Raw genomic sequence first — 16,926 nt, 5'->3', positions numbered from 1 at the left:
TTAGTCAAAGTACCTACTTGGACAAGGTGTTGAAGTGTTTTAGCATGGAGAACTCCAAGAAATGTGACATACCTATCCAAAGCAATACCAAACTGAGTAAGACTCATAGTTCGAGTATAGAGGCTGAGATAGCAGAAATCAGTCTAGTACCATATGCTTTCGCGGTTGGCTCGATCATGTATGCTATGACTGGTACTCGCCCTAATGTGGCCTTTGCTTTGAGCATGGTCAGTACATATCAAGGGAATCCTAGTAAAGCTCACTGAACTACAGTAAAGAACATTCTTAAGTACCTGCGGAGGACTACGGACTGGGTTCTTACCCTCGGTGGGAGTGATGACTTAAGAGTGATAGGGTATTGTGACGCCAGTTTTCAGACCGATAGAGATAATTTCTGCTCTCAGTCGGGCTGGGTGTTTACCGTAATGGAGTAGTAACATGGAAGATTTCCAAGCAAGAAACTGTAGCTGATTCAATGTACGAATCACAGTACATAGCCGCAAGCGAAGCATCGAAAGAGGTGATATGGTTGAAAAACTTCATCCGAGACCTTGGAGTTGTTCCATCCATAAAGGACATGTGGAAGTTTTTTGTAATAATGAAGGGGCGGTTGCCTTAACCAAGGAACCCAGAGATCATGGTAGATCCAGGAATACCGACAGAAAGTACCAATTCATAAGACATCAAGTAGAAGAAGAGCACCTCGTGGTGAAGAGGATATCGTTAGAGGACAACCCAATAGATCCCCTTACGAAGGGACTGAGTAGGGTTAAGCGCTTGCAACACGCAAGGGGAATTGGGTTAACGGACGATATTAGTTTTAGTGATTAGATTAATATTTAGAAACTTGTAATAGCCAAATTGTAATTGACATTTGATGATTAAGTAAAAGGTGTTTTATTTAGGGATAATGTCACTGTAGCACATGGAACTTTTAACATTTGGCTAATTTGGTCCTTAAAGTTTTTTTGGTACATTAGACCAGTAAACTCGTAATTGACCTTTTAATTACACCATTTTAGCAACTTTTAGAAGGTTTCCCGGTTATACGATGCCATTTTGTCAATTAATATATATTTTTTGTCTAATTCGATGCCACGTGAGATATGCCACGTCAATTAATGAAATACGACGCTTAAACCCTTTCGTCTTCAGCTATTGAACTTCACTAGTCTTCATCTTCATTATTCAACTGTAAAAGAAACTGATTTAGGGTTTGTAAAGCATTCCTGTGATCGAGCTGAAAGAAACAAAGAACTCGCAGCAATGGCACAATTGGAATCTAATGGACTGTTTGCGATGGTGGAACTCAACTACCAAGGGGTATTTAATCGAAATCCTTTCTCTTACAGTGGTGGTGTTAAAACCATCTTCAATGATGTTGACTTTTCTTCTATGACTTATTCTGAGTTTGTGACCTTCTGCGAATGTTTCATGCATGAAGAGTGTAAAAAGTTTTACTACTGTGAACCAGACATGTCCTTCATGGAAGGGCTTAATCCCATTTCAGATGATGTGGAGAATTCTGCTTTTATTTTTGATGCTTATGGAACAGATGGTGTAATTTCGGTTTATGTGGATCATATTGGGGTTGGTGTTGATGGGTGGCATGATGATGAAGATAATGATGATGATGAACATGAGTCTTGTATTGATGGTGAAAATGAAGAGAACATAGATGAACTTAGAAATGTTGCCCTTGAATTTAATGAGGATGTAGTGCATATGAATAGGACATCAAATGATCCTTTCTTGAGTAAGCTATGTGTTGATGATGCGGATGCAAACAACATTTAGATGATGACAATGGGAGAGAAGTTGAAGTTAACATACAAACTCATTCCATATTTAATGAGCTATTACACTGGAAAAAACAAAAACCAATTCTAGGGATGAGATTTAAGGGTCTAGGGCAAGTAAAATCAATGTTGTGTAACTATGCTGTAGCTAATGGATATCAATTGTGTTTTGAAGAAAATGATAGGACAAGACTTTTGGTGAGGTGTAGAAAAGGTGCGTGCACATTTAGATTATGGGCTTCCTGGATGAGTGATGAAGAGAGTTTCAAAATCAAGTCACTAAAAGCTTATCATAATTGTGCTAGGAACTTCAAGTTTGGATCATTGGTGACATATGCATGGATTGGGAGTCACTATACCAAAGAGATTGTAGAAAGTCAGAAAATAAGTGTAAGGAAGCTTAGGTTAAAGGTAATGGCCAAGTTTGGTATCCAAGTTAGTATGGGGCAATGTAGAAGAGCAAAGAAGTATGTACTGAAACTTGTTGAAGGTAACCTTGTTGAACATTATGGTAAGCTATGGTCATATGGTCATGAGATTTTAAGGACAAATCCTGGGTTAACTGTGAAACTAGATATGGAGGATGGTCTAGATGGAAAGAAATATTTTAGCAAGTTCTATTGTTGTTTTCAAGGAGTTAAACAAGGTTGGATTGAAGGGTGTAGAAGGGTAATTGGTCTTGATGGATGTTTTCTTAAAGGTGTTTGTAAGGGAGAATTGCTTTGTGCTATTGGGAGGGATGCAAATGACAAGATATATCCTATTGCTTGGGTAGTGGTTAATGTGGAGAACAAGCAGAATTGGAAGTGGTTTATAGAGCTTCTCATTGATGACTTACACTTGAATTTAGGCAATGGTTTCAGTTTAATGTCAGAACAACATAAGGTTAGTAGTTTACATAGTAATGCATTTATGTTAATTTTAGACTATCTGAATTAAACCTTTTTACTACTACAGGGTTTGATAGAGGCTGTTAAAGAGTTACTGCCATATGTAGAGCACAGGCAGTGTGCTAGACATATTTTCCAGAATTTGCAGAAGAGATTTACTGGTGCCATATATCATACCTTGTTTTGGAGAGCATCTAAAGCCATAACTGAGCATGCTTTTAAAGTTGTGATGAACGAAATTGAGACATTGAACCCAGATGCCCATCAATATCTCATGGAGAAAGATCCTAAAACATGGTCTAGAGCTTTCTTTCAAACTGGAAGGTGTTGTGATGCAGTTGAAAATGGGTTCTCAAAAAGTTTTAATGTTGTAATAGTAGATGCTAGGAAGAAGCCCATAATAACCATATTAGAGCAGATAAGATTATACATGATGGACATAATCTACAACATGAAATTAAAGGGACAACAATGGGGAAATCATATTTGTCCATAGATAAGGGATAAGGTGAATTTGCTTAAAAAATCTCAAAGGCATTATCAGGTACTACCAAGTGGATTAAACCAGTTTGAGGTAAGGGGAGCAATAGATGCATATGAGGTGGACTTAGAAAGAAAAACATGCTCATGTAGGTTATGGAAATTGAATGGATATGGATGTGATCGTTCTGTAGCTAGCATATCCTTTCTAATTAGGGATGTAGAAGCCTATGTAGACAACATGTTTAGCACAACCACATTTAGAAAGGCATACAATTATAGAATTGCTCCCATGAATAGCAGTGACATGTGGCTAGAGACAAACTATACTCCACCATTGCCTCCTATTAATAGAAGGATGCCTGGTAGGCCAACTACTAAGAGGAAGAAATCCACTACAGAGAATACAGGAACACACAGGGTTTCTAAGGTTGGAAATAAAATCAGATGTATTATTTGCAAGGAGATAGGTCACAACAAGGCCACTTGTCCACAGAGAAGGCCCCAAAAGTTAAATGTGAAGAAACAGAAGAAACAAAAAGTATGTGTGAACCAAAATGAAGGATAGGTAAAACAATTTAAAATATAAGATTAATTACATATAATTTGTTACTAACATAATTATATCATGCCATGTAGGGTAGTACAAGTGAACCACAACAACATGAAGAGGTTGAAATGACTCCAAATGAGATGGATACTACTCAAAATGATATGCAAGTTGCTCCTACTGATGTTGAATCTAGTAGTGCAGGGGATTTTAGTCATTATATGCAATTTACTCCACCTAGATGTTATGAAGGTGATGAGGGTGTTATGGGTGAGGAAGCTGATGTGGTTGAGGAAGCTGTTGTGGTTTAGCAAGTTGTTCAAGATGAGGAGGTTGAGGAGGTTGATCATGTTATCCAAGTTGATAATGTAAATGTTCAGGAGGTTGATGAGGTTAATCCTAATACCCAAGTGGATAATGGTAATGTTCAGGAGGTTGCTCATGTTAACCAAGTTCAGCAAGTTTGTGTTAGGCCAATTTCAGATATTTTGAAGAGGATAAGGAGAAGAAAGTCAGAGAGAATACTGAAGCTGAAATTAGGCAAAACAATTGGTGGTGTTGATGATCTAGGAAATTCTAAGGGAAAAGCTCTTGTAATTGATTAGTGTTTATTGTAATTTGTGTTTAAAGTTTATGTAATGGGATGATGGTAAATTGGATTTAAAGTTTATGTACTAGGATGATGGTAATTTATATTTAAAGTTTATGTAATAGGATGTTGGTAATTTATATTTAAGTATGTGTGACATTAAAGGGTATTTTGGTCATTTAAGTATGTATGAAAGAAAAAGGGTAATCTGGTCATTTAAGTATTTATGACAGAAAAGGGTAATTTGGTCATTTATTTATTGATGTAGGTAATTCATTTATGTATGCAAGAAAAGGGTAATTTGGTCATTTAAGTATGTATGATAGAAAAGGGTAATTTGATCATTCATTTATGTATGTAAGAAAAAGGTAATTTGGTCATTTAAGTATGTATGACAGAAAAGGATATGTTGGTCATTTATTTATGTATGCAAGAAAAGGGTATGTTGGTCATTTATTTATGTATGACATGAAGTATGAAAGTATGTTACCATTTTAAGTAAAATCATGACATTTGGCTTTGAATATTTATGCATGGAAAAAATTGGAATAATGTGCATGCATGGGGATGTTTTATATGGCCCCGGATTTGGTTTTTTAATGGCTTCATAGGTCCCATTTTTTCATTATTAAAATGGTCCCCATACACATAGTGTACTTCCACATGGATCACTTCCTAATTAAATATATTTTTTGGGAATATAGACTATGCATATGCTTGATAAACATCATCTGATTATACAAAATGCCCTACAATTGGGACTTTGAATATTTTTTTACGTTACTGATGTGTGTAAAACCAACTAGTTTTAATCCTACTAACTTAGACACAAAATAAACACACGAAAGGCAGTGTACCTATCGATTAGTAATATAGTTCAAGAAAGTAGGGTATCGAACACAGGGAACGGTAAACAATTAAAATAAATGCTAATATTATCTAAATAAAACAAATAACAAAAAGGGGGGTTTCTATAGTTTTACAAGACTAGAAACTTAATTAGAATAACCAACACACAAATAAACTAACTAGCAACTAAAACAATTAATTACCAACTAAATTCAATAGTAAAGAGGACTTCTGTTTAGGAACGACTCATTTGTTCCCATGGATGATTTTAATGTATCAGATTAATTCTTCATTGGCTACCGATTAAGATAATTAGGTTCATGTTCGCTATTCCTAATTCTTAGAAAACAAATTAACTCAAGCAATGGCTAGTTCTCTAAATTAACAGGTTTCCTAGATTATTGATTCGGGTTAAGTAAGACTTGTAGTGGTTAACTAAATTGGACCTTCAATTAACCTCTTGTCGATGTTCATCCAACAAGCTTACACATTAACTTACCTATCTTCTAGTTAATTCTAGTTTCACGTTCGTTATTCCTAGACATACAACTATGTGGTCACAATAAATCATATGAAATTAATAACTAAGAGATGTTCATACAACTTAATTACTGATTTATTAATAGAAGAATAGTTATTGTCAACACATAAGGTTCTTTAACAAGCTTAACAAAACATAATTACCAATCAAAATTAATCCTACTCAAATAATCAATCCATGTTCACAAAATTGTCTACCCTAACAGAAGAATAAGTTTTTAGCTCATGATTGCAGTAAACATAAACTCAAAAACGAAATCAAAGTATGTAAACATGATTCAAATCAAAAAGTTACTAAGAATAAACCAAAATTGTCTTGATTCTCTTCACATTTGAATGTAGGGTTGATTCTTCAGTTCCTCACGACCTAGCAGCACTTCCAATCGTTTCTTAGCCTCCTAGGGTTTCTCTCCATGCTATGATATCGATCTAAAAGTCCCTTTATATAGATTTTCACAAAACAGAGGCTACTCAGCGAGTCCAATGACCTACTCGGCGAGTCCGTCACTTAAAACCCGTGTACGGCAAGTCAGCGCGTCCAGAATCGCAAAAGTTCGATACAACTCGCCGAGTAATCGACCCTACTCGCCGAGTACATTTCGAATCATCATTTTCTCAAAACAAGAAAGTCGTCCGAAATTGTGTCTACTTTTCAGAACATTTTGAATCTTGTCAATCGGAGTTACGGTTCATGAGATATGGCCAAAACACTGACGAGGGGTCAAGCTGTCCAGCAACATCCTTCTTTCTTCAAAATCCAAGATCCAAGCTTCCAATCGCTAGTTCCGCTTCATTTTCCGTCTGGGCATGTCATTATTGCTAAAAAATGAAATTATAAACTAATTAAGCACCTTTTGTTCATTAAGTGAGATAAAATCAACATAAAGTATTAAGATAATGCATGAATTTTATAACTAAATATGCCCATATCAAAATACCCCACACTTGACTTTTGCTTGCCCCCAAGCAAAACTGAATTTTAGTACACTAATATTACATAAGACAATCCCAATCAAACCCAACCATTATGCCAAGACCGCAACGCATGCATTTGTGTCTAAAATTTTCCTAATAACCCCCCATACTCCAAATACTCACAATCCTCATAAACATTCGCCCACTTTTTCCGAACAATGCTCATTTTATGCATCCCTCCGAATCCATCCGCAGAAAACCTCCTAACCTCAAGGTATTTTTGGTTGAGCAACCCAAGCATACATAATCTAGACAATTACAATTTATGATACCACATTGGAGCTCTTTGGAATTCTTCACTTCTTTGACATTTGATCTTTAATTTCTTTGAATTCACCACCTTGTTGTTTGATTTTTGGTATCTTCAAATTTTTGAATTCAGAACTTTGATCTTTTGATCTTTACTTTAACTGCTCCAAAATTCCTACAACTTTTCTTGTAATTCTCTCTTTCGTTTTTTTACATGTACCTCACTTTTTTTTTCACTCAAAACCTACATGCTTAAATAGGGGCGCTCAACTTCAACCTTTATTGGTTAGTGATAATAATTTTCCTGGATAAATTTCTGGTACACAATGCTAAACATATTTCATCCTTCAAACTAAGTGAGGTCGTGTTTTTGTCCCATGATTTCACTGGAATAAGGAAGCCACAAATGCACTAGAACGTATATTGGCTCAACTAAACATTTGGGTGTTCATGCAATCATCAAATATAATACTAGCATGATCCCTAATTGCTTTACCAAAATTTTCTAAATTTATCATAAATTAACTAAAATTTTAACTAATATAACCAACCCCTACCCCACACTTAATTTATGCAATGTCCCCATTGCATATTATGCATGATAAAGAACAATAAAATAAAGAAGGAATTGGAACAAACTCCCCTGGGATAGTAGTTCCAAGGTTGAACTTCTTCATTTAAAGCTCCATCTTAAGCTGACTTTAGACATGGGAACAACTCATCCATGTCTTGGGTGTCAAAATCTCGTGGGGTACAGTCTTTATAAAAGCTCCAAATATAAGTGAAAAACTCTTGGAAATGCTCGGAAAATGATCTTCAAAGAATAGAACCAATGCCCATATCAAATGTCATCAAATCTTCAGCTCAAAATTAGGAAGAATGAGCGACTCGCCGAGTAAGTATGTAGACTCCCCGAGTTGAAGCATAAATGGCAAAAGAATCGTGAATTTTCACATGGACTCGGCGAGTAGACCGTTGTGTGACAAAACTTTTATTCTGCCCAAGTCCATTTATGATGTATGGGGGTTATATAAACTAATAATTTCCCTCATTTTTATTTAGGTAATAAACACTCTATAACCCTTCTATAAATTGGACTCATAGCTTGACTCAAAACTTCGTTTCCTCTCTCGCCTAGACTCGATTTTTCACTTTGTTAGCCTTGACTCTAGACCCTCACGCTTTAAGAAATTCGCTCTAATATCACCCTAGCTTCTGAAAAGATCAAAGACAAAACCACGGAATAAAAAGTAAAACAAACATCAAAATAAAAATTCCTATACTATCCTTAAATACTAGAATTTTAAAAGAAAAAGAAAAGCAAACTCTAATGACGGGTTGCCTCCCGCAAGCGCTTCTTTTTGTGCGAGTCTTTAGCTGGACTCCCAACTTAATAAACTTCTAATAAATTCGATGCCCATCCATCCATTGCATTAAATATTTTCTTTGGTGGACCAATTTGTAAAATTCGACTCTTTGCTTCAAAAATTGGCCAAACGAGCTTGAATTCATAAAACCCAAGAATCTTGACAAGGGTTGGAACCAGTTGGATACTAATCAAATATGGATCGTGCCTCAGAACCTTCTCCAAAGTTGGAGTCGTCACCCCACGCTTCGAAACACAAACCGGAAGAACAGGGGGCCACGTCGTGGTAATGATCAAACCACAACTTGGTTCCTGTAACTCAAGTTTTTCTTGTTCTTCATCTGACCCCTCTGCTAGCAATCTTTCTAGTTCCTCCAAATCTCTTTCTGGATTAAATTCTTCATCTTTTAACTCTAGCTCTTGTGACTCAAATTGTTCTTGTGTGTTAGGCAAGATGTTATCTAACCATCTATCAAATTTCTTCAAATCTTCATCCCATCCACACTCCTCCTCATCTTCTTGCTCAATTTCCTGCACTACTTCTTCAAGAAAAGCATCAAAAGCATCGAGATTTGGAAAATACATAATAAATAAAAATAAAAATAAACTAAAAAAAATTAATCAACAAATAAAAAAAATAACAATTAGCAAATAAAATTAACTATTTAGGACCGTTCCCGACAACGGCGCCAAAAACTTGATGTGTGTAAAACCAACTAGTTTTAATCCTACTAACTTAGACACAAAATAAACACACGAAAGGCAGTGTACCTAGCGATTAGTAATATAGTTCAAGAAAGTAGGGTATCGAACACAGGGAACGGTAAACAATTAAAATAAATGCTAATATTATCTAAATAAAACAAATAACAAAAAGGGGGATTTCTCTGGTTTTACAAGACTAGAAACTTAATTAGAATAACCAACACACAAATTAACTAACTAGCAACTAAAACAATTAATTACCAACTAAATTCAATAGTAAATAGGACTTCTGTTTAGGTACGACTCATTTGTTCCCATGGATGATTTTAATGTATCAGATTAATTCTTCATTGGCTACCGATTAAGATAATTAGGTTCATGTTCGCTATTCCTAATTCTTAGAAAACAAATTAACTCAAGCAATGACTAGTTGTCTAAATTAACAGGTTTCCTAGATTATTGATTCGGGTTAAGTAAGACTTGTAGTGGTTAACTAAATTGGCCCTTCAATTAACCTCTTGTCGATGTTCATCCAACAAGCTTACACATTAACTTACCTATATTCTAGTTAATTCTAGTTTCACGTTCGTTATTCCTAGACATACAACTATGTGGTCACAATAAATCATATGAAATTAATAACTAAGAGATGTTCATACAACTTAATTACTGATTTATTAATAGAAGAATAGTTATTGTCAACACATAAGGTTCTTTAACAAGCTTAACAAAACATAATTACCAATCAAAATTAATCCTACTCAAATAATCAATCCATGTTCACAAAATTGTCTACCCTAACAGAAGAATAAGTTTTTAGCTCATGATTGCAGTAAACATAAACTCAAAAACGAAATCAAAGTATGTAAACATGATTCAAATCAAAAAGTTACTAAGAATAAACCAAAATTGTCTTGATTCTCTTCACATTTGAATGTAGGGTTGATTCTTCAGTTCCTCACGACCTAGCAGCACTTCCAATCGTTTCTCAGCCTCCTAGGGTTTCTCTCCATGCTATGATATCGATCTAAAAGTCCCTTTATATAGATTTTCACAAAACAGAGGCTACTCGGCGAGTCCAGTGACCTACTCGGCGAGTCCGTCACTTAAAACCCGTGTACGGCAAGTCAGCGCGTCCAGAATCGCGAAAGTTCGATACAACTCGCCGAGTAATCGACCCTACTCGCCGAGTACATTTCGAATCATCATTTTCTCAAAACAAGAAAGTCGTCCGAAATTGTGTCTACTTTTCAGAACATTTTGAATCTTGTCAATCGGAGTTACGGTTCATGAGATATGGCCAAAACACTGACGAGGGGTCAAGTTGTCCAGCAACATCCTTCTTTCTTCAAAATCCAACATCCAAGCTTCCAATCGCTAGTTCCGTTTCCTTTTCCTTCCGGGCATGTCATTATTGCTGAAAAAATTAAATTTTAAACTAATTAAGCACCTTTTGTTCATTAAATGAGATAAAATCAACATAAAGTATTAAGATAATGCATGAATTTTACAACTAAATATGCCCATATCAAACTTATCATATGCCCTTTCATTAGGGACTTACCACCTTACAACATCAACACATTAAGGTTGATAACCCCAAATTATAACTAAAACCAGCTTCAATACATACAAAATGCCCTTATGGAACTGACTTTCTTTACAAAAAATACAAGGGATCCTAAAAAAACAAAAGCTTACACTAACCAACCAAACTAACTACATTGACCCCCCTAACTTCAAAACATATAGGGCCAATCAAGCAAACAACAGGGAAACTATCATCCTGTACCTGCCTATTGCCTTCCTTCCATCATGAACTTCTTTCTCACTCTTTGCCACCTTATACTGCTCCTGTGACAGCAGAAACTCCACTTCAGCAATCCTTCTCCTCAATTTGTTCATCTCAGACAGTTCATCTTTGGCATCTAGTTTATGCTTTAGAGAGTATAACAGGTTTTTGTAGTACCCGTCTGTCTGTTCGTCATCTTTCCATTCAAAGAAGCTACATTTCCTTAACCTAGTCTATAAAAAGCCAATAAAATTAGGGTTTGATTGATAATCACAAATCAACTACCTTTAATGTACCAGCGAATGGGTTTTATTCACAGTGATCGTCAAGAAGCAAATACAATTAGGGTTTTTAACAGATGAAACAAAATAGAAATACACCATTATCGTCTTTACAGAAAGAAACAACACATCAAACCATAAAATACTAACTTATCAAAATCAAGAGAATGAGGACCTACCATACTGTTTTGACAATTCCAGAATCACCTCCCAGGGTTTGTTATCTTCCAACAGGTTCGTTCTTTAGCTGGAACGCCACAATCACAAACCTTTACCCCTTCTTGCGACTGAACATGAGTGACTTGTAGCTGATTCCTTGACGTCGATGAGCTCGAAGACATTCTTCTTCAGGATGGAAATAGTCGGGGAGGGAGAAGTCTTTGACTTTTCAGAGAAGGGTAAGTAAAGATTGAAAGGAGGGCTGAATGAGGGTTTCAATTAATAAGCCTGTATCGACAACTGGACCACGTAAGCTTATTGGACACATCAGCGTGCCACATAAGCATTGCAACCGGGAAACCTTCTAAAATGGTGTAATTAAAAGGGCAATTACGAGTTTAATGGTCTAATGTACCAAAAAAAACTTTAAGGACCAAATTAGCCAAATGTTAAAAGTTCCATGTGCTACAGTGACATTAGCCCTAATATAAAAACCTTCGTTTTGAGATTTGATGTGTTAAGTTCTTAGGTGAATTTCATGTATGGTGACTTGGAAAACTGTGGGACAATACTTGGGACGAGTATGAGTAGGTATGAAAGGTAGTAGAGGCGTATAATACTGGAAGCACAAGACTCACACTTGGATTAGGGAAGGTCACAAGGTTACCAAGAAACTAGTAATTGATTTCGTTTTATTCAAGCATGTTGTTACCATTGTTTCGGTAATGACTAAGAAAATTATTGTTATCCCGAACCTAGTGGTCATATCACATTTAGTCCGACCATGATGAGTAGGTTACGTGGTTCAGAGAACCAAGTTTGATGTAGCATCCGACTTAAACCAAACAATTAAAATCAAAGCAATTAATAGAAGTATTGCGCTCATTGGTAGCTAGAACATGAAGGAAGGCATAGTCTGTTTTAGAATTTAACTCTAAGAGACCTGAGTCTAAACGTGCATCACATGATGATAGGTCATAATTTGGAGTCTAACCTGAGGTAGAGAGCAGGTGCATGATCGAGTATGGAGTCATAATTATTACCTAGGATGAAGAGATGATGTATGGAGTCATTATACAAGCCCTGTTTCGTTGATGATTCCGGGACGTAATCATCCTAAGGGGGAGATAATTATAACGCCCGTAGATCCGGGCTAGTCAATTTAGAGGCAATAGGGGTCGAAAAAGAATTTTCAACAAAATATTATTTAGAATAAATAATCTTAACCAAGTTGTAGAATATGTCACAAGGTTTCCGTACATATAAAGAATGCCGAAATCCGAGTTATAACGAAGAAGTTATGACCCGTTGAAGTTTCGCGACGGAACCGGCACGATGTCGGGAAGCGTAAATAGTGAATTTACGATACAGCAAGATTTAGCCTTAGAAATCTAAACAAAAGTCATAGAATATGTTAAACTAAGAACGTCGATAAAAAGAATGCCCAAATCTGACTTCGTATGACGAAGTTATGATTTTTCGAAGTTTCGGATTAGCAGTGTATAACCCGAAATTCGAATGTTAGATCGAACGGTTTTTAGCCAACACGACATGAACGAGAATCGAAGATCTCGTTAAGAGTAGCATAACGAGAAAAAGATGGGCAAAAACAGACATCGGATGAAGAAGTTATGAGAATTTAACGGACCAATCATGTCCCTGCCTGTTAATAATATAACTTTTAAAATAGAGCAAAAATTAGCCGATGGATTCTAAACAAAAGTTGTAGAGTACGTTCCCACCTAAGTGTGGATATAAAGAACGTCAAAAACAGAACTCGTATGCAAAAGTTATGATTTTTAGAAGTTGGGAGTGGAAATTGCGAAATCTGTAGGAGAGTGGTGACGTGGCCAAATCTCAGCCGTCGCTTGCTGACCACGGTGCTCGCTTCAGATGATGACACATAGCCTCGCATTACTCCCTACGTCCGAGATTAGTACGCCTAGCATACCTTCGCTTCCTATCCGACCAATGTGCGAGACAGCTGGCTGCGAGCTGGCATCCATATCCGATGACTATGCCCTGCGTAGCCGAGGACTACGCCCAGCATAACCGAGGCTGCTGATGCTATTAATAGATGCGAGAGTCTCCGGATTTTTCACACCATTTCTCATTATCTCTCTTAAATCTTTCTCTCTCTAGGGATTTTAACTCCCCTAAACCCTAGGAAAAACCCCTAGCACCCTAAGGAAGCCCCGAAGCTCTCGGAGTCCGAGAAAAAGGGTCTTTTAGTTTCGAAAAGTTGCTCCAAATAAAGCCCAGTTTTCTTTAAAATTCAGTGTAAGTGAGCTACGCTTACGCAATTTTTAATATAGTTTTCAAATAGTTATAGGAATGTTATTAGGTCCTTAAAATAATTATTTGGGCTATTATTATGAGTTATATTGAGTGTTATTATCGTTTATATCATAATAATAATAGTCAGACTATTAATTTGTCGCAGTATCGTTAGACTAAACCCTAGTGGTATTGATACTAGGTTTTATCGAAGGAAAATTATTTTGAGAGTATCAAAGCGCTGTCCGAGTGCTAAGCCACCACCTTTCAAGTGAGTGCATAGTCCCTTTCATGAACATGATTTTAATACAAGTATCGATTGAAGTATTGAATATATGTTTATGTGCGAATTATTTGATGTTGACTGAGATACTTGTTAAAGAACATACCTGATTATATATGTTGATTTAGGTTAAAGAGTAAACGTAAATTAATTATGAGGAATATTGGGTAGTGTTGTCTTACGAGTACGAGTGAACTATACTCAGAGAATAAAACCTTAGTAAATGTCATTGATCCGAGAGCATGGATTAGACATAGTCATTGTCCTTAGTCCGAGAGTATGGATTAGGCATAATCATTCATCATTAATCCGAGAGTATGGATTAGTCATTCGTCCCTAGTCCGAGAGTATGGATTAGGTAAATTCGTTCATTTCTGATCCGGGAGTATGGATTAGGTAAAATGGCTAATCTTAGGTCCGAGAGTATGGATAGTCTCGTTGTGAGGATCGACGGAGTGGGATAAGAGTTGTTTATATATATATATATATATATATATATATATATATATATATATATATATATATATATATATATATATGTTGAAATTGTATTTTTGTGAGTTTTAATCTATATATATATATATATATATATATATATATATATATATATATATATATATATATATATGGTATAACATTGTGGGATTGAAATCCCTATGTACTCAGCAGGTCTCCCAACCTGACCCACTCAGTTTATTTATATCATTGGTGTTGATATGAAGTCACATTACACTGAGAGATTAAGAAGATATAAATCACTAGTGATAATGAATATAAGTTCTGTTTATGCTTATGTTTCTGTATTAACGATGATACCCCAAATGTTTTAAAATGAATAAAAATACTTTTCTTCGTAAGTGCTTTGATAATGTATTTATCATGTTTTACTGGGAACAAATTGCAACATTTTTATTAAAAGAGGTACTTTGATTTTTATTAAGCATAAACAAATCGGTCTTTTCTGGCCGTGAAAATAGGGATGTCACATACATGATGCACCATCTTGATTTCTTTGTTGTGCCATATTGATCCACGTTTTCTTAGAAGATGATCATGCTAAAAAAATACACCCTATTGTGCCATCATGATGGATGTTGGACCATTAGTGATCATGATGCTCCACCTGTGCATCATGTTGCTCATCTATGGTCAAGGTGGTCCACCATGTGTGTTGCTGATACTCATATGTTGTATGACATGGAAGAATGTTCTAGAAGATGTTGCATGGTGGAATATGATTGGTTATCACCATTCACAAGCCTATGAGCCAATAGGATTAACCCATTAGGGTTTTAGGTCTGATCCCCTCAAATATAAATAGGGATCCATGCTAGGTCATTTGGTACCTTGAATTCTAGATTGTTAGGCGAATCTTTGTGAAAGTTATACTTATAAACTCTATTTGAGAGTTCTAAAATAGAGAATACTCACATCCTACTAGTGGACGTAGGTCACCTTAACCGAACCACACAAATATTGTGTCTTGTGCACATATAATTTTGCTAGTTATTCGTTTTACTTCCTAACAAATTCCATATAGCTTGGGAATGGATAAACTCTACAAATACACATCAAATAATATCTACTAATAATTTGATTTGATAAGGGAGTGTGTCTGGCTTATCATATCTAACACAATACAAAACTATAAACAACCATTTATATATGTATAAATTTGTAAAGTTTCAAAAAAAACATTGAATCATTGTTTTTTAAATTAAGAATTTTATTTTGTTGAACATTTTTATAAAATATAAAATTTCATTACATAAACAAGTCATTTGAATGTAGGGTTGATCCTTCAGTTCCTCACGACCTAGCAGCACTTCCAATCGTTTCTCAGCCTCCTAGGGTTTCTCTCCATGCTATGATATCGATCTAAAAGTCCCTTTATATAGATTTTCACAAAACAGAGGCTACTCGGCGAGTCCAGTGACCTACTCGGCGAGTCCGTCACTTAAAACCCGTGTACGGCAAGTCAGCGCGTCCAGAATCGCGAAAGTTCGATACAACTCGCCGAGTAATCGACCCTACTCGCCGAGTACATTTCGAATCATCATTTTCTCAAAACAAGAAAGTCGTCCGAAATTGTGTCTACTTTTCAGAACATTTTGAATCTTGTCAATCGGAGTTACGGTTCATGAGATATGGCCAAAACACTGACGAGGGGTCAAGTTGTCCAGCAACATCCTTCTTTCTTCAAAATCCAACATCCAAGCTTCCAATCGCTAGTTCCGTTTCCTTTTCCTTCCGGGCATGTCATTATTGCTGAAAAATGAAATTTTAAACTAATTAAGCACCTTTTGTTCATTAAATGAGATAAAATCAACATAAAGTATTAAGATAATGCATGAATTTTACAACTAAATATGCCCATATCAAACTTATCATATGCCCTTTCATTAGGGACTTACCACCTTACAACATCAACACATTAAGGTTGATAACCCCAAATTATAACTAAAACCAGCTTCAATACATACAAAATGCCCTTATGGAACTGACTTTCTTTACAAAAAATACAAGGGATCCTAAAAAAACAAAAGCTTACACTAACCAACCAAACTAACTACATTGACCCCCCCTAACTTCAAAACATATAGGGCCAATCAAGCAAACAACAGGGAAACTATCATCCTGTACCTGCCTATTGCCTTCCTTCCATCATGAACTTCTTTCTCACTCTTTGCCACCTTATACTGCTCCTGTGACAGCAGAAACTCCACTTCAGCAATCCTTCTCCTCAATTTGTTCATCTCAGACAGTTCATCTTTGGCATCTAGTTTATGCTTCAGAGAGTATAACAGGTTTTTGTAGTACCCGTCTGTCTGTTCGTCATCTTTCCATTCAAAGAAGCTACATTTCCTCAACCTAGTCTATAAAAAGCCAATAAAATTAGGGTTTGATTGATAATCACAAATCAACTACCTTTAATGTACCAGCGAATGGGTTTTATTCACAGTGATCGTCAAGAAGCAAATACAATTAGGGTTTTTAACAGATGAAACAAAATAGAAATACACCATTATCGTCTTTACAGAAAGAAACAACACATCAAACCATAAAATACTAACTTATCAAAATCAAGAGAATGAGGACCTACCATACTGTTTTGACAATTCCAGAATCACCTCCCAGGGTT

The 16,926-nt window shown here is 35.8% G+C and overlaps 1 protein-coding gene across 1 annotated transcript; it reads left to right on the top strand.

The window, feature by feature from the left end:
- Positions 1 to 1,925: 1,925 nt before the first annotated feature.
- LOC145035540 (uncharacterized) lies at positions 1,926 to 4,324 on the top strand. Its single transcript, XM_078984065.1, has 5 exons — positions 1,926 to 2,684; positions 2,757 to 3,059; positions 3,234 to 3,710; positions 3,809 to 4,024; positions 4,100 to 4,324. Exons 1-5 carry the CDS (start codon positions 1,926 to 1,928, stop codon positions 4,322 to 4,324), a joined length of 1,980 nt encoding a protein of 659 aa, XP_078840191.1.
- Positions 4,325 to 16,926: the final 12,602 nt, after the last annotated feature.

Source organism: Lactuca saligna, chromosome 3 (genome assembly GCF_052625555.1).
Source record: "Lactuca saligna cultivar CGN05327 chromosome 3, ASM5262555v1, whole genome shotgun sequence".
Taxonomy (NCBI): domain Eukaryota; kingdom Viridiplantae; phylum Streptophyta; class Magnoliopsida; order Asterales; family Asteraceae; genus Lactuca; species Lactuca saligna.
This window is presented reverse-complemented; position numbering and strand designations above follow the sequence as displayed.

Coding starts and splice junctions, on each gene's coding strand:
- LOC145035540 (XM_078984065.1), top strand. CDS start 1,926: ATGTTGTGTAACTATGCTGTAGCTAATGGATATCAATTGTGTTTTGAA. Junction 2,685..2,756: donor TAATGTCAGAACAACATAAG/GTTAGTAGTTTA, acceptor TTACTACTACAG/GGTTTGATAGAGGCTGTTAA. Junction 3,060..3,233: donor TCTCAAAAAGTTTTAATGTT/GTAATAGTAGAT, acceptor AGGCATTATCAG/GTACTACCAAGTGGATTAAA.